General features: G+C 37.0%; 1 protein-coding gene across 1 annotated transcript in view; it reads left to right on the forward strand.

Moving 5' to 3' along the window:
- Positions 1-23175, forward strand: part of LOC101730747 (mucin-5AC) — a 46406-nt gene extending 23231 nt beyond the window's left edge. The window contains exons 11-23 of the mRNA XM_031901312.1: positions 241-378; positions 2939-3103; positions 6680-6935; positions 8456-8505; positions 9152-9252; positions 10739-10890; positions 12312-12450; positions 14299-14409; positions 16962-17141; positions 19234-19473; positions 20321-20477; positions 21831-21959; positions 23027-23175. Of these exons, the coding sequence (XP_031757172.1) occupies positions 241-378; positions 2939-3103; positions 6680-6935; positions 8456-8505; positions 9152-9252; positions 10739-10890; positions 12312-12450; positions 14299-14409; positions 16962-17141; positions 19234-19473; positions 20321-20477; positions 21831-21959; positions 23027-23175 (1967 nt within the window). The remainder of the gene's footprint in view (positions 1-240; positions 379-2938; positions 3104-6679; positions 6936-8455; positions 8506-9151; positions 9253-10738; positions 10891-12311; positions 12451-14298; positions 14410-16961; positions 17142-19233; positions 19474-20320; positions 20478-21830; positions 21960-23026) is intronic.
- The last annotated feature ends 711 nt before the right edge of the window (positions 23176-23886 follow it).

The following is a 23886-nucleotide window of genomic DNA, read 5'->3' on the forward strand; positions in this document are numbered from 1 at the left end:
AGCCATTTGTATCTATTTATTTTTAGCACCATCTACCATATCTGTATGTCTTATCAATCACCATCTACATTAATTATCTGTTTGTATATTTTTCTTTTGTTTGATCTTTAGCCAATATCTTCAATATCTATATCTTCATGTATGCTTGTATATATGCATCTACTGTTTATACTGTATATTTGAAATAGCTTTTCATGTTAATTCTATATATTTATTTAAAATTATCTTCCATATACACAGACAATGTGACTGTTTTCCAACCTACTACATTCTACATTATTGTGGATACTTATCTTGGTCTTCGTTTGGATATCCAGCTCATACCTATTATGCAGGTCTACATAAATTTGAACACAACGTACTCTGATCTTACCTGTGGTAAGTTATAAAGTCAATACTAGCCATATAAATGCCTGGAAATCATTTCAACATCCTGGTGATCATAAGGTCTCAAATGGTTTTCTGCCCATAAACTGGCCATGGTAAATTATGTCTAATGCTTGATCCAAATATATCATTTCATATCTCTCTAATTACTGTGCTTAATTATCCTGTTTTTTTACTTTAAGGTACATTATCTATTATATTTTATATAAGATATATATATATATAGAAGAATAGAGGTCACTGGCACTCACGTGTAAAGCACAAATTCTGCCTGGGTGCAGCGTCCAAAATCCGGAAACAGAGTAGAAAATAAAGAAGCCGCTCTCACAGGACTTATGTGAAAAAATAAAGATTCCTTTAATGAATGGTGGACTGATGTTTCGGCTGAACACCTCAGCCTTTCTCAAAGTGGCAATACAGAGTGAATTCAAACCATAAATACCCCTAGTGGCGGGAAAATACAGACAACAGATGTGCAAGCGTGACGTCACACTATACAATATACTAACACCCATTGTTATTGTGTGGATTACATTAACATATGTATAAAGCGAAACTTATACAAGACAGCAACTGGAAAAAGTTATCCAGTGTTGAGATATTCAAGTTGAAACATATGAATAAAACATGATATCTATAAACGCTACAATGTAGCGCGGGAGGAGCTACCAGTCAGTCTCAACGGACAACACATATGGAGAAATACTAGACACACAAAACGAAACACAAAGTAATAACTCCCATAAGAAATAAAGTATATATATCGAGGAAACATAAACAGCACAGAGAAAGAAAAATAAACAAAAACAAAGCAAAGAGCACGAGTTGGTATGTTACTCACTTAGATTCTCGGGATGCTCACTGTCTGCTCCGGTGACAAGGGCTCTAAGTCTACCCAAGAGTTAAATTCCAAAGGGTCAGAGGGCTCGGAAGCCAGATGCTTAACTCCAACCTTTAGCAGCATGTGCACTAGCGAGGATGCCGCTCGCGGGGGACTCTCACAGCGCTACCGCATAATCACGGCTGTCAGAGTCTTATCAGACAAGTAGAGTTATTGCCGTGCGTATAGAGGTACGGATATATACTGTACTGTATATATATCTCAGGAACTCTCAGTACTAAACTAAAAAACCAACTAAAAACCGAGGGGTTCTACTGTAGATATCTGATTACTTTTAGAGATATGTGAGTACATTTTCTAATGACAAGATTTTAATAGGTGCATTAGCATGAGCAAGTCCTGCTAGAGCAGAGAGAGAAAAAATCATGAACATTCTTTTTTGAACTGGAAGTTAAGGTCTTAAGATTTGCCTCTGTGTTCCACTTCTGGCCCCAGTAGAGTTTGATCTATAAGAACAGTTACCAAGAGTGTTACACATAGGGCCAGATTCATGAAAGTACGAGTTTGAATCCCAAAATGCGCGAAATTCGGATTAGATACAATCTTTTCTGATGATCGGAAACGTCACAAAAATGCTTACGAAAAAAACGTAAAAGTCACGATAATACCGTATTGGCGATCCAAAAGTCACAAAATTTTCATATCCGGACGATCGTAAACGACGGGAAAACCTTTCTGGCTTTGATCCTTCTGTGCATGATTTTGGAAGCCTCCCATAGGGCTCAATGGCACTCTGCAGCTCCAACCCGGCCCAAGGAAAGTCTCCCATAGGACTCAATGGCACTCTGCAGCTCCAACCTGGCCCAAGGAAAGTCTCCCATAGGGCTCAATGGCACTCTGCAGCTCCAACCTGGCCTAAGGAAAGTCTCCCATAGGGCTTAATGGCACTCTGCAGCTCCAACCTGGCCCAAGGAAAGTCTCCCATAGGACTCAATGGCACTCTGCAGCTCCAACCCGGCCCAAGGAAAGTCTCCCATAGGGCTCAATGGCACTCTGCAGCTCCAACCTGGCCCAAGGAAAGTCTCCCATAGGGCTCAATGGCACTCTGCAGCTCCAACCCGGCCCAAGGAAAGTCTCTCATAGGGCTCAATGGCACTCTGCAGCTCCAACCTGGCCCAAGGAAAGTCTCCCATAGGGCTCAATGGCACTCTGAAGCTCCAACCTGGCCCAAGGAAAGTCTCTCATAGGGCTCAATAGCACTCTGCAGCTCCAACCTGGCCCAAGGAAAGTCACAGTACCGAATCTTGAATGAATCCGACACTTTCGTACTCGTTGTTAGAGATACGATTTTGTTGTGTAAATTTTGTCACAAGATACAAAAATTTGCACAAATTATTGAAAAAAATACAGAAAGTACGCACAGTTCTATAAATTAGAAAAAATATGATTTTTTTGTATTCGGACTCAATCGTACTTTGATAAATGCCCCATATAGTGATTTTCTTTTCATCTTTTTATGATGGCAGTTTGTTAAGTTTGAGACACAAACAGCATATTGATGTTTGGATATTAATATTGAAAAAGCAGGACATTAAGTTTTTTAAGTGAATTAAAACAATCTTGTATGAAAACAGAAATTCTGATTGGATAGCAGAACAGTTCCCCCCAGTTAATACTTTAATTTCAGCCTTGGCATATTTTCCTCTTCAGGATTATGTGGGAATTACAACAGTAAACAACAGGATGATTTTACAACTCCAGATGGCATGACCGTACAGGATCTCAGTATTTTTACATATTCTTGGAGGAGCCTTCAAACCTGTCCCCATGTTCCTGTTGTGATTACTGACCCATGTACCAACAACTTCATGAACGGTAAGCATTTTACTGCATCAATGTATCGTCTCAATATCCATTTAAAGAAAATTATTTGTGAGAGAAAGTTTTCATTTTTTTAACAAAAGTACCTGTGGCAAGAGTTTAGTGTAGTTTAAGAATTGAAGTTATATGAATACTATTTTCATATCCAAATGTTACAAGGCTCTTACTAATGAAGCCCCTCCCTAAATCTCAGCTCTAATCCCAAAATATATTCCTTCATGCAGCCTACATTCTGCCACTGACCTTCAGCTCTTTCCTCCTCTCATCACATCTTCTCATTCCTGACTGCAAGACTTCTCCTGGGCTTCTGCCTGCCTCTAGAACTCTCTGCCTCGGCCCATCAGACTCTCCCCTTCCTTCCAAACCTCATCAGATCTTCTCATTCCTGACTGCAAGACTTCTCCTGGGCTTCTGCCTGCCTCTAGAACTCTCTGCCTCAGCCCATCAAACTCTCCCCTTCCTTCCAAACCTACAAAGCTCCCTTCTGTTTAGAGAAGCATATGCAATGTATCTATGCTGATCAGACATTTATATATGTATCATAAATTATCAATCAGTATCCACATTCCTTTTGTTTCAATGTACCCATAACCCCTGTAGATTGTAAGCTCTTGCAAGAAGGGCCCTCTGATCCTATTGTTACTCTGTATACCCATGTTTGTTAAACTTTTTAAGGTCCCTGCTTGTTTAAATTTATTGTGAAGGGCTGCATAATATCACCACACTATATAAATAGCGATGATGATTATTCTATATTTAACTAAAATGTTAGTTTCTTGATTGCACCAATATCAGGGGAAAATGTGTTAAAATCTTATATTTATGTATAGTTATATATTGAATGTAAAAGTACACAATCTAAAAGCTTGTCAGGTCATGTAGGAGGGAACTGTCCTATGAATTTTTTTTTGTGGTTCTTTCACTTCAAGGTATTCAGTTGTTTTGTTGTATTTCTGGGGGGGCTATTTAAGCTATTAAAGATATGTAGAGTTCACGATTCAAGGTATAAGTCCATATTTTTTTAATCTGATTTTTTATAAATAAGCAATTTAGAAGCTATATTGAAAAGGGCATTGAGTAATCAATACTCTTCTTATAATATAATATCTTGTACAGCATATAGCTCTTCACCTATTGGTGATCTATAACTATCTCATCTTGATCAGGTTTATGAGTTAACAATTAATGGCGGTATGTCTCTTTTCTACTTGTATAATGTGTCGACTACTCAAAACAAAGTGTGTATGAGAAAGGTGATTTGATTGTATATTTAACATAGAAACTGATAAAGTGTCTGTTATTTTCTTGAACAGAGCCATATGCACAAATGTGGTGCTCTCACCTGAATTCTGGAGCAGGGTATTTTGCTGCTTGCCATAGTAAAGTTGATCCAGCTGATTATTTTACGGTATAGTATGTCAATTCTATAATTGTAATTACTTGGGTATAGAGAGACATGTCATTTTTAATTGTTCTGTTATTCTTTTAACATGGGGGCATTTTCTGCTATATTCTATATAGAGTGAAGATATAGGTCATATTTGGCCAAATTGCATTTTTTTGATTTAAGTAAAAATAATTTTTTACCCCAACCTATAAAGGGAACAAACTTAAACATTGCATATTTTTATAAATGTTAATGCACAATTATAATTTGCTAAATGTAGCAGACTTGGATCAGGACCTACAGAGTCAATTGGTGGTAAACAATTTGTACATGGCACATTTATGTTTTCTTATTCTCTGAGGGTATTGTGCTTACACTCATTTTCTTTGGAATACTTTAGGCAGCCGAATGAGGACCTGACAATAAAGATGCCTGAATCTCAGAGTTAAAGACTATACGAAAGACTATAAAAAGATTTTCAAATATGTTCTGCTTACATGTTCCACTATTAGAAATGTTATTAGGAAATAGAAGTACAGGTATAGGATCCGTTATCCGGAAACCCGTTATCCAGATAGAAATTTCCTTTTTCTCTGTAGTATTAAGACAGTACCTTGTAATTGATCCAAGCTGAGATATAATTAATCCTTAATGGATGGAAAGCAATCCTAATGGGTTTATTTAATGTTTAAGTAATTTTTTAGTAATCCTAAAGCATGGAGATCCAAACTACGGAAAGATCCCTTATCCAGAACACCCCAGGTCCCGAGCATTCTGGATAACAGATCCCATACCTGTAATAGCAAACTGTTGAAGTGAAGTCTAAATACTTTCTGCTTTCACTATTAGAAATGTTATTAGGAGATAGAAGTAACAGCAAACTGTGAAGTTAAGAAAACCAAGTGCTTATAGGCTATTTAGGTATGCAAACCAATCTTATCAGTTAGTTTTATTACCAGATTGAAATGAATACAAATGCACTCATAAAACCAATAGCAAGGAAGCATATGGCAAGCAGTTGGTGCAGGTCCTCACTGTGGCCTGCACCTGTCAGGACTCCACAACATTGGCATCTGAATAACGTGCAACTTATGGGGCGGTTAGGAAGTTGGTAGGTTTATTTTCCTCATCTACCTGCCATTCATGAATACAGTACAATGCTGGCAGTGGCCTGTGCCCTACTTGAAGATAGTATTAGGAGATAATAATGCTTACAGTTGTTGCTCATTTTTTATAAATGATTCATATACTTTAGTGAATAATTCAAAACTGACACAAGATCTTAAATTGTAATAAGCAAAACCACCTAATTAAGCTTTGATGGAAAAATCTGTGAAAGTGCAAAAATTTTGCTAAATGTACTAGAATCAATGGGTGGTTTTTTTTAGCATGTTTTCTCTCTCGCCAAATGTACTGGAGTCAACAGGTGTTTTTTTTAGCATGTTTTCTCTCTCACCAAATGCACTGGAGTCAATGGGTGCTTATTTCTTGCTCCAAATGCATTAGACTCAATGGGCATTTCTCTTATGCTATTTCTTGTGCCAAATGTATCAGTCAATGGCCATTTATTTTTTAAAGAATTTTTTTTTTATGCATGGTGAGATTCTAGCACAGATTTGCAAAACTCATGAAAATGCCTTTCCACAAATCCCTAAAAATAACTTCTGGCCCTTTAGATATTCTTGTTGGAGAGGTTTTGGTGCAAAATTCATATTGCATACTGTCATATATAGCTCTATGCAACCAAAAACAACCCAAAGAAATATATTACCTAATACCAATAAAACTATTTTAACACAGTGCACTTTCTTGCTTTCAGACATGTTTGCATGACACATGTTTGTGCAAAAGGCAGTATGACTGTATGTGTGCAGTATTTTCATCATATGTGCGGGCTTGCATTGAACAGGGAGTCCTAATTACAGGATGGAGAGAAGAGATTTGTGGTAAGAGACATCTTGTATTTGTTAAGAGCTTTGGGTTTTGCTGGTAATGCCAAAAAAATGTAAGTGGGTTAAAGGACTATTTTCTGACATCTCTTCAGCCAAATCCTGGACTTGGCTAATAATAATTGGCCTTCTAGTATAGAATACTGGAAAGTTACTGATCATTAAAATAATAACAATAATAATAATAATAATGATGATGATTATAAATACAACAAAATGAATTTCTTCTCATAGCCACATATGCAGAAGACTGTGATAGTTCTATGCGATACCAAGAGTTAGTTGCTTCCTGCCAGCCCACCTGCAAGTCTCTGAGCCATCACGACCCATCATGTTCTGTAAACTTTATACCTATTGATGGATGCGTCTGTAAGAAAGACACCTACCTCACAGAAGATGGTAACTGTGTGACGATGAAGCGCTGTCCATGTTATTATATGGGGGATTATATAAACCCTGGCGAAGAAACAAGCAAGAATGGAATTATTTGGTAAGCCTACTGTATAATTGAAGCACTGCTTTATTAGAATAAACATGCATTTTACAAAACCATCAGAAATAATGGTGGGATGAAGACATGACAAGGTAGAACAAATTCTCTTTAAGGGGCCTGTCTCCCAGTTTTTTTGCTAAAACATCTAAACCTGTTCTAAACATATTTAAAAATCTCAGTTGTTTTTCCCTGCCTCTATGCCTCAGACATAGCAATTACTTTCATTTTCCATTCTTCATGCCCTGTGGGCAGAAAATATAGTAAGGCAGTAAGTACCGCCTAGTGGCAATCTAGTGGGATATGTTTTTCTCACCAAATTGTATCTGACCATTTATGACCAATTGAAACAGAATTTGAACTTGAGTTGACATTTTACAATAGTCCTTGTAGCATTTTTTCTTACATTTTGACCAGCAGGAAAAAAAAAATCACACATACATTTGATAAATCTACCCTGTTGCCTCTTTTGCTTTATGTATTGTAGATCTAATTCAGCCTTCTACAGCAACTGAGACAATTACATTTCAATTACAATTTCCTTTTACTAATTCTATCAAAAAAGTACAGAATATATTGTGTTAACGACATTATACTACACATAAAATTTACCGCAAATTAACAGCAAACATCATAGAATCCTTTATCAATGGGCAGATACTTTTTACATGTGCAGCCCTCTTCTGCTACTGCATAGGATCTAGCGCGCATTTACTTGCACATGGCTCTACAGCAGTCCTGTGCCTCCTCTATATGAAAACTATTAAATGGCGTGCCTCCACCCAGGGTCAGGACAGGTTGAACTGCGGTACCCCTCCCTGGAAAACTTCTCTGAATTCGTGCAGGCCTCCACTTGGCACTTGGTAGTTGATGATCCCCTTAGAGAGGAATAGACCAGGAGACTGGAGGTTGATGCTTAACCAAATAAACTTCTTTATTCAATCCAAATAGTATCCAGTAATATGATATGCAGATCCAGGTATCTCTCCCCTTTATCCAACCAGGAGATTCTCTCTCTAGATAATCTCCCCTCTCTTAGGAATGTGCTACAACCTGAGCTAGCCACTGAATATACCTGAACTATGGCCAGTAATGCCGGGAGGTAATAACCTTACTAATCTCTTTGGAGGGGCTTCAGGCTGTCCAACGAAATACACTGTCTATCCTTTCACTCCTAGAGTGACTATAAAATGGCTTACTGAATTATCTAAACTGGCTCCTGTCATTAACCTCTGAAAGAGGTGAGGTCCCAGGAAGTCATCCCGTTTTATATTGCAGAACACCACCACCTAGTGGTGATTACTGCTGAATTACAGAGGAAACTCTCTTTTGACCTGGAAAGAATAGTTATAGTACACACATAGTTAGGACCACCCTTAGGTGTCCATATCCCACAAGGTCACCCACTGGTTTGCCTGTCTAAAAGGGAACCCATTCTAAGGGGCCCAAATCTTGGGGTCCCTACACATGTATTTGTCAGCTAATAATTGTAATTGTTATTCTTCATCTGTTTTTTTAAGTACTTGCATTAATGGAAAGCTGGAGTGTGAAGCTGAGCAGGAAACAAAAGGTAAGGAATTAAATAACCCCAATATTTCAAAAACCTTATGAATATATACCACAATGAATGCATTTAAGGGGCATTGTCAGGCTTAAAGATTGTTGCGTAGTCCTCCTGATCTCTTTAAATATGGCTCCATATTCTTTATTAAAGGGGATATTCACCTTCAGACAATAGCTCAAATTTGAAGAACCCCTGGCAGAAAATAAACATTTTTGTAATTTATCTTTATTATTTTAATGTTTTGATCAGACCAGGATCAGCACTGCTAAAACTGCCTCTCCTCTGCTCTCTCCTGTCTCTTTGGAAGGGATTGCCAACTCCAGCTTGCATTCTACCCAAACAGAAAGATGGCACTGAACTGGTTACAGGACATGCCTTCCCTCTCCTGCTTCATTTGCATTTCATTGATCCAATTGGCCAAATCTTGCCAGTCAAACATGTGCAAATGAAGCAGGAGAGAGAAGGCATGTACAAAATTACCCAATAATCCCTTTATGTAAGGCAACGGCAGAACTACCTGATATGCAGCATTCTTATTAGCAACTTCTCTTTAATATGTAATAAGTTTGTTTGATTATCTACTTTAGAGACCTAGAGTATTTACATCTATATGCATGTGTCTATAATATCTAATTCTAATATAATATTGCAGATTGCACATCTCCTATGACCTATTTTAATTGCTCTGTGGTACCTGAAGGAGCTACTGGGATTGAGTGTTTGAAGAGCTGCCAAAACCAGGATGTGCCCTGTGTGAGTATTGTTTATATACAGTGCAACTAAGTTCCTAAGGGTGATGGTACATGTTGAGATTAGTCACCTCTGATTAAAGGAACGGTAACACCAAAATATGTATAACAGTAATTACAGTATAATGCACTGTTGCCCTGCACTGTTACAACTGGTGTGTTTGCTTCAGAAAGGCTATTATAGTTTATATAAACAAAGCTGCTGTGTGTAACCATGCAGGCAGCCATTATAAGGAGAAAGGGCACAGGTTACTTAGCACATAACAGATAAAACCCCATTATATTCTACAGAGCTTATCTGTTATCTGCTATTTAACTTTTCTCCTTTTTTCTAGTTTGAATGACTGCCCCCATAGCTACATAGCCACTTATTTATATACAGTAGCATTTCTGTAGCCAACACACCAGTTTTACCAATGCACAGCAACAATATTTTATATTTTAATTACTTTAAAACACTTTCATTTGTTTGTGTTACTGTTTCTTAAGTCTTTTTTCTGTAGGTTACTAAGTTCCTGGGAATCACTTTACTGCTAATAGATTCCCCACATTAGTACCACCTAGAACACTATATTAATTCTGCAGAAAGCATTACCATACCTGAGTAAAGAACCCAAGAAGCTCCCTCCATTTCTTTAAGACAGCAGCTGCCATTTTAAGTAGCTTCCTGCTTGCAATCTAGCCTGGTAGCTCAGATCACATATTTCTAAGGGAAGGGGGTGAGTGTTATGAATTCTTATGGGAGGGGGGAGCAGGAGAGGGGAGAGAAAAATGAAGGATTTTTCTGAGAGAGGAAGCCAGATACCTAAGAACATGTTTAGAAAAAAGGAACCAAGAAATCCTGAGTTTCTTTTGATAGAGGACTCAGAGCAGCATTTCTGTGAGTGCTTATGGCTGTATTTACATAGACCTTTCTGATAAAGCTTACTTAGTTTTTACTTTTCCTTCTCCTTTAACAGGGCTTACAGTAAAATATAAAGAGTGAGCGGGTAACCACTAGTGATGAGCGAATCTGTTCCATTCCGCTTCGCTGAAAAATTTGCAAATCTTTATAAAGATCCGTGAAACGGCGAAAATGAAAAAATTGTCGCCTGCGACTTTTATTTCGTTGCACGGCTATTCTTTTGTCATCCACGGCTATTATTTCGTCGTGCGTCAATTTTTGGACGTGCGGCGAATTTTTCTGCGGCAAATTTTTTCATCCGTTTCGCGAAACAATCCGCCAATGGCGAAATGCGGAAATTCGCCGCCTGGCGAATGTATGGCATGCCTGGCGAAACATTTCACCCATCACTAGTTACCACTAAATAAATCACTCTTTATATTTTAGATAGATAGAATATATAAATATATTTATTTATGTTAATATTCAGACATGCAAAATATGAATATAGTAATTATTTTTTTGTATATTGTTCTTTTGATGGTTTAGATTCTTGTAATTCCCTTGTTCATAGGAATAATATGTTTGATTATTTTCCTTTTCACAGTACAGCACTGATTGTATCTCAGGATGCGTTTGCCCTACAGACATGTTGGCTGATGGCAAAGGAGGTTGTGTTACCAGTGACACATGTACTTGCATTCACAATGATATCATATATGATCACAAACAGAGTACCAGAATTGGCTGTTCTATGTGGTATGTGATAATAATGATACCGGCAACATGACATGGGGAGGTTGCAATAGCGGTCCCCTTCCCTTTAACCCCCCTTTTCCACTTAGCCCGCAACACCAAACACAGACTTACATTTCTTTGGGTGGAAAGGCCGCAGCTTATTTTATTAAATAACATCACAGAACTGTAATCAATGTTTACTTACAATACACTTTTCACCAATTACATAAACTTAACATTTAGCCGCTGAAGGCTGCATTACAATTGTTACCATTAAGTAACCTTAAATTAACCTTAAACATTTGCAGGACCCTTTTAAGCCTGTGACTAGGCCTCCGCATCCAAACTTCCCTACCTCCTGTGCCTACTATGCCTGTTTTCCCCCCAAAGCCTAGCCCCCAGGCCTGCCGCTCCAGAAAAACACCTGTACCTTCATCTATTTATCCCCTTTTTGGCTCCCCCTAGGGCAGCCCCACCACGCCTACAGCTGCGACTACTAACCGTTACCCCATTATCGCCTACCCCCAAAGTCCCTTACTCTAGGGCGGGCGGGCGGGAACGCTGTCCTCACTCTTCAGCTGCCACGAGGTAGTGATCCCCCTTTCTTCCTGTCTCTTTTATTTATGCTGCCTCTCTCTCCTCCCACTTGCTCTTTCTGCACTACAACTCCCATCATCCAATCCACTAACTTCCTGGGTTCCTATTCACCCCCACTGTCATGGCCTCGTGCCGCTCTACCTGTCCCAGGCTCGCTTTTCCGGGCTACTGGAAAATGAATTGGCCCTAAAAAGTGTCAATACAAATGTTCAGATGTATGTAACCAGGAGTTTTCCTTAGAACTAAGGCAGTACAGGTATGGGATCCCTTATCTGGAAACCTGTTATCCAGAAAGTTCCAAATTACGGAAAGGCCATCTTCCGCTGACTCCATTATAAGCAAATAATTCTAATTTTTAAAAATGATTTCCTTTTTCCCTGTAATAATAAAACAGTACCTGTACTTGATTCCAACTAAGATATAATTAATCCTTAATGGAGGCAAAACAAGCCTATTGGGTTTATTCAACATTTAAATGATTTTTAGAAGATCCCTTATCCATAAAACCCCAGGTCCCGAGCATTCTGGATAATAGGTCCCATACCTGTACCAAAAAGCTACTATACTATGATAATGGGGTCATTAAAAAACCCCAACAAGATTTTGACAGTCATTTCTACCTGCATAGAATCATGTGATTTTGTTACCAATACAATACATGAAAAACTGATAATTACAGTAAGTAATATTGGATTGTAACATACTGTAATATGATGCCTCCCACAAAATCTGGGACAATTTTCTCGCATTTAATAATAAAGTGGACACGTGTAGGATTGTAATTTACAGTAGTACAGGTTTAATCACATTTATTTTGCTAAATTTCTTTTTTGCTATACCAACAGTACATGTAATAACCAGAAATGGGACTGTGAGAATAATGACATTATGGCAGAATGCACAGTGTATGGAGAAGGAAACTATATAACATTTGATCAAAAACAATACAGATACAATGGACAGTGTCAATATACTCTGGTACAGGTAATAACATTTATGCATATCAACAGCATTACTGAAAAAACTTATTTTCATATTTAATTATGATAAAATATACTGTTTAGTGAATCTGTCCAGTTGAAATTTAGGCAAATGTGGCAAATTTGGCACGTGCCAAAAACATTGTCGAGTGGCAAATTTTTTGGTGTGGTAAATTTTTGCACCCACTTCGAGAAAAAAAAAACGCCAATGGCACAACACATACATTTGCAATACACAATTAGATGGTGAGGAGGGAGGGTGAAAGTGACTGCTGAATGGAAAGTGAAAGTTATTATATATGATTGACAGTTGGGATTATTTAATGCCTTTATAATGGGTATGGATGTGCTAATAAAAAAAGGAACTTGGGTTTCATTTTTAAATTGAAAAGGATATTTTTAATATACATTTTTAATTGTTGTATATTGTAGATATATATATATATATATATATATATATATACATATAGATTTACTATTAACCACAGGTAAATGGAGACAACCACGGTTCTTTTCCAGAAACGATTTAGGTCTTTCAAAACATGCCCTCAGGATATATCGCATAGGGAATAACCTTCAGAAGACTTCTCCCTGACTTTTCATATAATATTTGCACACTCCCTCTCTTTGTTTGTGTGAGGGCTTCACAAATTATACTGTTAGGGTGAAGACACATGGGGTGATTAGTCGTTGCAACTTTTAATTAAGCCAGTCGCGGTGACTAATCATGGCAGCTTTTCGCAGATAGTGAACAATGGGCGGCGCCGCGACTAATCGTTTGCGCATTTTCACTGCGCTAAATGCCCTGTGTGTCTTCGCCCTTAGAATCTCACTGACCAAAGTGGGGATTTGTTCTGACAAGATAATTAGGTATCATAATCTTGTTGTGTTAATCAGGTAATTTCAATAAGGATGCTGTTTTACCATAAACAGCTGAACAACCAGTTTACTTTAAAATGCGAAAGACCCTGCTGATAGCTTCCTGGGATACCTTGGTGTTAATCACCCACCTATGACCATATCAGTTAGGGATAATAAATACCAAGGTAACCCTCACAAAGGCTTTTCAAAGCATTCCCAACAGAAGCAACCTAATTAACATTTGACCGACTCATTGACTCACTCTACAAAGATATCTTTTACACTATGTACATTTCATGATATTAATATCATAATTGCAGGTATGTATGCATAGTCCCCATCCATATTACTACATGTATCTTTGGGTGACAGGTCCCATTTAAACATTACAGCAATAAAAATAGCAAAAGAGGTCATGCAGGAGTGGGGTTTCTAAGGTTTGTTCATTTATCAAAAAACAATATACTTAAAACGCACAACAACTAACACTGGAGACTAACTGGGAACCAGCCAGTGTATAACAGTGAACTCTGATATCATAACACCAACACTTCTATTTCTGCTAAACTTTTTGCAGTTTCTACAGAATATAAACCAGAAATGCTCCAAATCCAGAGCTCAGTTCTGGATGTGGTAGAATCCAAATCAATGGTGGGCCTAAATGAATTAGAAACCATATTGTCATGTGACTTATTTTTAAAAAAATAATACAATTAACAATTGTTGTTTGCAGATTTTTTTTTTTTATATTTAATGATGCAAATAACATTTTGGATTTAGCTTGGTTTTCAGCCGAACCTTTCACTTAGGATTCAGTAATGAATCCCTAATCTGGATACCTGTACATTAGCCCAGCCTTTACATGTGTGTAGTCTACATTTTGGTCACGCTTAAATAACAGCAAGAATTAGTTACAATTAACATATAATAAAAACAATAAAAAAAGAAAAATGACATGTTTTGTTTTTATTATTTGTATCCCTCTTTCTAGGACTACTGTGGGTATAATGTACTAAATGGAACATTCAGAATCATGTCTGAGAATACCAAATGTGGTACAAGTGGCACAACTTGCTCCAAGTCAATTACTGTTTTGATAAATGTAAGTTTTTAAGCCTGACCTTTAGCAATGAAGTAAAAAGCAACCCAAGGTATTAATATGAATCTTGTGGGGTTGTGCTCCAACGTCACCTCAACCCAACAAACCCTCCTAGCTAGAGTACCGGACACTTCTAAGGGCAATGTCCTCACTAATTACCCAGACTGAGTGAATCTGATAGCAAATATAAAATAGATATAATGTAGACTGCCATTTAAATGTGATAATGATGATATACATTTATTATCCAGAACACCTTGGACCTGGGGTTTTCTGGAAAAGGCTTTTTTTCTATAATATAAATTCATATACCTTAAGTCTGCCAAAAATGATTTAAACATTAAATAAACTCAGTAGGATAATTTTGCCGCCAGTATAGATTCCTTCAGCTTAGTTACAAAATACTGTTTTATTAATACAGGTATAGGACCCATTATCCAGAATGCTTGGGACCAAGGGTATTCCGGATAAGGGGTCTTTCCGTAATTTGGATCTTAATACCTTAAGTCTACTAAAAAATCAATAAAACATTAATTAAACCCCATAGGATTGTTTTGCGTCCAATAAGGATTATTTATATCTTTGTTGGGATCAACTACAAGGTACTGTTTTACTTCTACATAGAAAAAGGAAATCAGTTTTAAAAATCTGAATTATTTGATTAAAATGGAGTCTATGGGAGACGGGCTTTCCGTAATTCGGAGCTTTCTGGATAACGGGTTTCCAGATAAAAGGTCTGATACCTGTACTGAGTAAAAGAAAATAATTGGAAAAATTTTGAAAAATAATCATTTGCTCAAAATTGATTCTAGAGGAGATGGCCTCCCATAATTCATAGCTTGCTGGATAATGGGTTTCTGGAAAGCAGATCCCTGCATTTTCATTCAGTGTATATTATAGGGGTCATTTACAGATTGCAGCACCGAATGGAGCATAAAGCCTTGTGCTTCCCCTTAATATGGTGCTGCTTGCAGTGAGGGGGCCAGAGAGAAGTAATCCACTCTCCTTCCTCTTGTTGCCTCCTAATGTGCACATTGAACCTACCAGCTAGGAAGCACCAGCAGGCACCTCAGTGGGCCCACATGAAATATGCTGACACAAGATTCTATGTTCAGTGTGGTTATTGATTATTATTATGCCTTGGTTGAGGTTAATAATGTACTGAATTTGAGTGGACGAGTGGATCAACGTTTTGCTGGTGCTGCTGGACATATTTTACTGTTATAGCGCAATGTTTATATTATGATTACGTTTGATTTAGGAGCGGTAACAGATTGGGAGTACATTTAGGCCTTATGATATTAAGGGGCGTATTTATTATGCTGTGTAAAACTAATTCGCCGAAAAAACTGAGTAAAAAGCTGTGTAAAATAAATGGAAAAGATCGCTATCTGAACGCCGGATATTACGCTATTTCCATAAGTTCCGGTGGAAGAAAAAATGCATAAAACAATTACGCCAATTTGACGCCGTTTTTACGCCATTTTTACACGGTGAAGCCTTGCGATGTGTGGCGAATTTTCTCGCCGTTTTTTACACTGCATAATAAATATGCCACTAAATGTCATTTGCTGAGACTGCTCGTATTAATATAACACTATGGGGCCGATTCACTAAAACTAAAAGTGCTATTTATAGCATGCGTTAAAAATTTTATCGCTTCTTATTTTTTGCGTCTTAACGCTTGATTCACTAAAAGGTCAGGCGTCATAATTAAGACGTGATGTTCTTTGCGTTAATTAACTCGCGGTGAGTGTTTTTCTTGCGTTATTTCCCGCAGTGTGCGTTATTTCCCTCTGTGTGCTGTATTAGTGCACGATTTTACGCACGTAACCATTACTTTCGGAAAACTACTGTTCTGAAAATGACCATTTCCCTGAAAACTGGAGGCTGCATCACTCTAGGGCCAACACATACTTGAAAAAATCCCACTGCAAAGTCCATGTTGTGTTGCCAAAAGCTCATGAACTGCAATATTCTTTAAGTACCGCCTGCCCCAAGTAGGTGTTAATATTTGCACAGACTAATGCGATATTTAGCGTATTTAACGCATCATATGTGTTTGTGAATTATACATTAGTATTATTTCTATTCCCTAGTTAACGCAATGCGAGGTAAATAACGCATGCGAAATGACTTTGATGAATCGGGACTTAATTATTGCATGCTTTTTAACACAAAAAAGCATGCAATAAGCGTTATCGACCTTTAGTGAATCGGCCCCTATAAGTGATATTTTGTGCATAATATTTATTTATTTCTGTAGTGCCCTGGACACAAGTGCAGCATAAATGAGCACTGAAGTGCTTGATTTTGCACTACTTAATGCTCTTGCTACTGGTGCATAAGAAAAAAAGTCTTTATATCATTTAACTCTTGAAAGTTCACAGTAGATATTTTCTTTTGTCATTGGTCACAAATGTATTATATATTAACCAGACCAAGTCAAGCCAGACAATATAATCATCACTGTTAATTTATAAAAGTAGACCTACAAAATAATTACAGCCATAATGTAATCCTAAACTTCTTTTTTTTTACACACCCCTTGCAAGGATTTCAGACTGGTTCTAAGTGATGGCAACATGCAGCTGACCAATTTTGGAGATCAGCTGGACTCACCTTTTCAAATTAGAAATTCTAGTATCTATTTGATCATTAAAGTTAGTAATGGAATAGTCCTCACGTGGGATAAGAAGACCAGCATAATAATCAAAGTTACCCCATCTTTTCAAGTAAGTTTGACTTTGACTATCCTATTTACATAATTTTTCTTAATTAATATTTACTTTTATTGCAAAATTTTGATTTGGAAACCTTCAATTTTAATTTGATGTCAACCTTTCTCCTTTTGCCTACATTTAATTTTCCTAGTTATTCATTTGAGACTAAATAATAAACTTCCTTCATATAACTTATTTGAAATATTTATAGATATTAAGGGGTTAATTAAGGGGGGAATTGGCATCATATGTGGGATATGTTAGAATACGTTACATTGTAATAAGTTATATTCATGGCTGCCATATTACATTTTCATTACCAGTGGAGAGCAGGCTCCCACTGGTTATGTTTGGAGAGCAGGCGGCCAATGAAACAGTTCCACATTCAGATTGACATATGCACATCCAGTTGTTCAAATCAGCAATTTTATTCACACACACTAAGGGGGTTGGTTGCATACAGGCATACATTCACCAGGTAGCATGCATTTCTTATAAATAACCACAATTACATTCAAAATATGTCACAATTATCTCTCAGTTTGGGTTGCCAAGTCTTCCTTCAGTCTTGGGAGCCCTGTCCCCTCAGCAATCTGACACTCCTGATGCCATTTCTTTTCTATTCTGCACAGGATTTTTCCACTGGCAAATTTATATTATCCTCCAGGGACCCTATCTACCTATTTATACTCCCCTTCTTGGGGCAATATCAGCCCATGTTAAATGTACCATATATTAAATGTATCTCAGACATCTAGTGCCCACTCACCTATTCTAGTCTGGCTTTTAATCTGCTGCTGCTGATCTGCATATCTGTCACCGACTGGTCCAGTCTCGGCACCCTTCCATAAAGACCCTGAGCCCCGGTGATATTGCCCTTTTTATACAAGTCTACCTGTAGTGAATGGTGCATACCTCCCAACGTTTGAAAATGAAAAAGAGAGTTAAAACTTTTTTGTGCGCGTAATACAGCGAAATATTCTTTGGCCATGCCCACGATAGTGGGACAGTGTGGAAAAAACGGACAGTTGGGAGCTATGCTGGTGATAATAACATCTAAACTATTTCACTAACTTCACTGACACCTATTGACCTAGTGAAGAAAGAATATTTAACAGGACAAGCCTCAGCAGTCTATCTACATCTCAAGGAAAAGGGACACTCCTTTGAGGACAGCAATGTGACATTTTGGGCTGAGATGGGGGATGGTTTGAAAGTGGTTTGAAAGAGGTTTGAAAGAGGCAATTTATGCCAGACTGGAAAAACCATCCCTGAAGAGAGGAGGGGGCCTGCGACACCGCTTTTCAGCAACTTACAATGCTGCTTTGACATCCTTACCCTGTTTTAAAACAATTCACCCTTCCAGTCATGTACTTTGAAAGATTAAAACCTACCTCAGTGAGACTCATGGTACCATTGTGACTGGATCATACTTTCTCACACCTGTCAGTTTCGGCCAACACCTAACTGAATAAGTTCAACAGAACCACTGTGATTGGATGCCTGTGACTGTACTACCCTCAAGGGTTTAAATGCCAGGGAATTCCCTACCAGTCACTTGAAATGAAGAAGCCACTCGGATGAGTGGTGAAACATTTTAAAGAAACCTCAGGAAGTCAAGTTGCTTTAGACTTAGTTCTACTAGATACTGGTTAACATTAACACTTATCATCAACACAGTCTCACAATCACATTTTTTTCACCTCCTTACACATAGGCATTTTACATCTGCGGAGGATTCATGTGTTTACTTTTTATAATGCCATCATGCATATGCCTAAATGTTGGTAGTGGGAAGGGAGCATGTTAGTTACTATTGTTATTAATATTATATATATATATATATATATATATATATATATTATACAAGAGACATGGATATCCTTATACTGTATAATATAAGGACATTAGATGTAACCTTGGAGTTCTGTGACCTGTATAAAGTGTATAAAGAGCACTCATGCCTTAATATGGTCATGCAATGCCAAACCGACTTCTAATTTTCACACATTTTAAAACAGTGGATACATTATTCCCTATGCAATTAACAATTATTTATATTAAATATTGCTAAACTAACTGTCCCTTTTTATTTCTATAACAGAATAAACTCTGTGGACTCTGTGGCAATTATGATGGAAACTCATTAAATGATTTTAACACACGAGGCCACTTTCAAGTAGCAGATGTAATAGAGTTTGGAAATAGCTGGAAACTCTACCCAACTTGTCCAGAAATAACATCTATTCCAGAGCCTTGTGAAATGAACCCATTTAGGAAAACATGGGCTCAGAGGAAGTGCAGTATCATCCTAAGTGAGGTGTTCCAGCCCTGCCATGCTCAGGTACAGCTGCAAAGAAATTAATACAGATTTGTATTCATAGAACGATAAAGCTTTCATAGAATTACATTAAATATTGGTTGTGTTTTTGTAGTTATTGTCTCCTGTATTTCTTTAAGATTAGATTATTATTGCTTTTTATAAATGGTATTTACAAATTTGAATATAATAATAATGGAGCTGCCATGGCGTCTCCGGCTGAATTACACAGCACAAGCAACACATTGCCCGTTGTGATGGAAATGGGTGTTGTTTTGTGTTGTGCATTCAGCTATGGCCTTTTCCTTACTTCACTGACTAATAATAATAACAATAATTATTATTATTATTCTGCTCAATATCTACAGTTTATCGGACATACTCCTGATTTTAAGCATTATCCCTATCGAAATGCTGCTCACACAGCAAATACAATAAACTATATAAACTGTAAGTCAGGGCTCCCCAACCTTTTATACCCGTGAGCCACATTTTAATGTAAAAAGTGTTGGGTAGCAAGACAAGCATGAAAATGGTTCCTGGGGGTGTCAATAAGAGCTATACTTGTCTATTTAATAGCCCCTATGTGGACTGGCAGCCTATAGAAGGCTCTGTTTGGCATTATACTTGGTTTTATGCAACCAAAACCCTCTTACTGGGAATTTTAAAAATGGGCACCAGCTTTGAGGCCAATGGGAGCAACATCCAAGGGGTTGGGGAGCAACATGTTGCTCAAGAGCCAATGGTTGGGGATCACTGATGCAAGTCTTAAAATCACTGACTGTTTAAATGTTAAGCATTCCCCCTGATTAGGGAAGAGAAATTTGTATAAGAAGAGAATGCCAGTAAACTTCATGTTCTCCTTACATAGGTGGATCCGTCCAGCTACTATGATGCCTGTGTCAAAGATTCCTGTGGTTGCAATGAAGGAGGGGACTGTGATTGTTTTTGCACAGCTGTAGCTATGTATGCACAAGCATGTCTTGCACAATGTGTCTGCGTTGAGTGGAGAAATCCAAATCTTTGCCGTGAGTTCTTTTTAAAACTTTTTACTTTTTATAATTTACAGGATAAGCAAACGTGTAATTGAATGAAATGCCAATGTTTCAGTTTCTTTTGAGAACTTTGTCAGGCCTTGGCCTTACACTTTTGCTTAAGTGCTGTGAGTGCATTTCCTTTTTCTATGTTGATTGATATATGTACTTTGGAGTGCACGTTCATTTAAAGAAATTGTGCTTTTTGCTGCTAAGTCCCCCCTTGTTATGAGTCTGCGGCTCTGCACCCAATACTGGAATGCCATGGCAAGTGTCCTTGTGAGCTATTGTAGAGGAATGAATGGAAAAAGGGCTCCCCTATATAAAGGGTCTGGGGCAAGTAGTGAGCACAGTTTTCAAAGAGTTGTCCTTATAAGTTTGGTTTAGCTGTTTGTTCTAAAAGGAGAGCAGATTGTTGTGTTATAATTGGGTTGGAAGAAAAGATAGGACTCACAGAAAAAAACATCTATGCATTTGATCAACAAGGAGTCTTTGCCAGGTAAATATAGAAGGTGATCAAACACATAAATACCCCAAACCTCCAATTAGTGTCATCGTAATGGAAACTACTTAGGGGCATATTTATGACTGCTTAAGTCTTTGGCCAAACTTTTTATTATGTGAGAAAGCCAGCTTGGGGCTTGATCAATCATAAATTTGCCCCGTAAACTTTATATAGCCTGTATTATAGACTCTTTACAGACTAGAGAACAAGGTGTGAAATTAGAGCTCACCACAATAAAATTCACCCATTTTTTCATTCCTATGGAATTTTTAGAAGTGTATTTATTAAATGGTTAATATAACTATGATAAATATGCTGCTAACAAGACAATAGGAATGAAAAGAAAGTGGGTGAGTTTTTCTGCAGTGAGATCTAATTTCACACTTTAATAAATGTGCCCCTATGGAGGCTATTTATCTATGTTCATATTTTGTTTTTTTGTGGTTCAAGTTTTTTGTGATAAAAAAAGGATGAATATTGAAATGCAAAACTTTCAATATTTATTGAGTAAAAAAAAACTCTTCTGTAAACATTCAGCATTTGAAAGCTTGCAAGGCCATTTTGTCACACTCTAGTTTAACTACAAGGTGACTGAAATGATTAATAACCTAGAATTGAGTGAAAGTTGTTTAAAAAACTTTTTTTCTGTGATTCAACTTTTTTTGTGCTAAAATTATTAATTTGGATTACATGTTAAGAATGACCTAAAAATCTTTAGCATTAGCCAGCAGTATGAAGGATAATCAGTTCTGGCAATGTTAATATTAATCAGGTATCATGCTCTGTTGAGAGCAGCAAGCAGTCTTGAGTGTTAAACACTGATGCATTTTTTCTCTCTGTAGCGGTATTCTGCGATTACTATAACCGGGAAGGAAATTGTGAATGGCACTATAGGGCATGTGGCCCAAACTGTATGAAGACTTGTCAAAATCCTTCTGGGATATGTTCACCTGAACTATTTAAAGTGGAAGGTAAAACTAAATATTTTCTTTTTTTTCAGTTTATTTCCTATCTTTATTTGCTTGCACTAAGGATTTTTTTTCCCCATAACAAGTCTCAATAACATCCCCATTGTAAAATATAAGGATATTATAAGTCACCTTGGGGGTGTATTACTATCTATCTATCTATCTATCTATCTATCTATCTATCTATCTATCTATCTATCATCTATCTATCTATCTATCTATCTATCATCTATCTATCTTTCTATCTATCTATCTATCTAACTATCTATCTATCTATCATCTATCATCTATCATCTATCTATCTATCTATCTATCTTTCTATCTATCTAACTATCTATCTATCTATGTGTCTGTGTTCAAAGAACTGAAATTGCTAGTTCGAATCATTTTAAGCAAGCAGGGCACAATGATTCCTAAATCCGACAGGCACTAATAGAATCCATTCCCATGCAAAGACTTGAAGATTTATATATAAATCTCACAATAAAGAAAGTTGAATTTTAAATAGGGTGTGCCTGTCTAAAAACATATATATATATATACAGTATAATGAAACAAGTGAAGGTTTATTAGACATTTTGATACATAAAACATGCATTGTTCCACAACTGGCATAACCTTTGTGTCTACACTTACTTCAAGTGCATATCCATTCTTAAATAAATCTTATCTATTAATTGCAGTTTCCCTGTCCATTTGTTTATGGCTATACAATAGGCACATTACCTTGGCAGAAACAGAGCCATCTTTAACAGGAACAGCAGAAACATTCAGATTGATACATTTGTACAGCAAACATTAATGGTATTGTAAATGTACTAATATCATTAGAATAAAAAAACATATATATATTGGTGTGGCTTTAAAGTTCAAGAATAGGCTCAAAAATATTCCTTCATTGGGTCCCTATACTGCCTTGTTAGGTCGCTGAAACTACATTTAAGATTAATCGATGATTTGACTGTGTTGTAAAAAGTGATCCCTTTTGATAACTCTTAATTGGTTCCTTATTCAGTGAGTAATTTATAGTTTTTTTTTTAAATATAATATCATTCCACTCATCTCTCAAGGCTGCTACCCAACTTGCCCAGACAACAAGCCATACTTTGAAGAAACTGGCATGTCATGTGTAGAAGTGTGTGGCTGCTATGATCAGAAGGGCAAATACTATCACCCAGGAGAAATAGTATTATCCTGCAACAACTGTGAAAGCTGGTAAGTTAATTTCGTGACTACTTTGACACGAGAGAAGTAATACATGAACAGAAGCTTTAATTTTATAATGTTGCAGGGGGACAAGCGATTTTGAAACTGTTCAACCAATATCTACATTATTTATAGAAAAATACATATTAACGTTCATTGCAATATAGATACAAGAGACATTTTATTTCTGACTGGTATAGTTTCTTCATTAACATATGTCTAATTAAAACATTTTCAATCATTTCTGTTACAGTCATTGTGGCATGGGAACTATTGATTGCAAGTATGATTTATATGGTAAGTTACCAGGTCCCTTCACAGATTAAGGTAGAATTTCATTCACTTAAGGCAATAGCCAAAAATGCCCAAACTTGCTTCTCTCAGTGATATTAACCTGACTGCTAACTGACTGTCCAACTCCTTTACCTAAATAACTCTTAGCCCAATACTGGACCCCAAACCAAGTGTCCTTGTGAGCTATTGTACAAGAATGAATGGTGAAATGGCTCCCCTAAAGTAAAGGGTCCGGTGCAGCGAGCACAGTTTTCAAAGAGTTGTCCTTACAAGTTTGGTTTAGCTGTTTGTTCTAAAAGGAGAGTAGATTGTTGTGTTATAATTGGGTTGGAAAAAAAGATAGAACTCACAGAAAAAACATCTATGCATTTGATCTACAAGGAGTCTTTGCCAGGTAAATATAGGAAGTGATCAAACACATAAATACCCC

The sequence above is a fragment of the Xenopus tropicalis genome, chromosome 4, assembly GCF_000004195.4.
Source record: "Xenopus tropicalis strain Nigerian chromosome 4, UCB_Xtro_10.0, whole genome shotgun sequence".
Lineage (NCBI taxonomy): Eukaryota > Metazoa > Chordata > Amphibia > Anura > Pipidae > Xenopus > Xenopus tropicalis.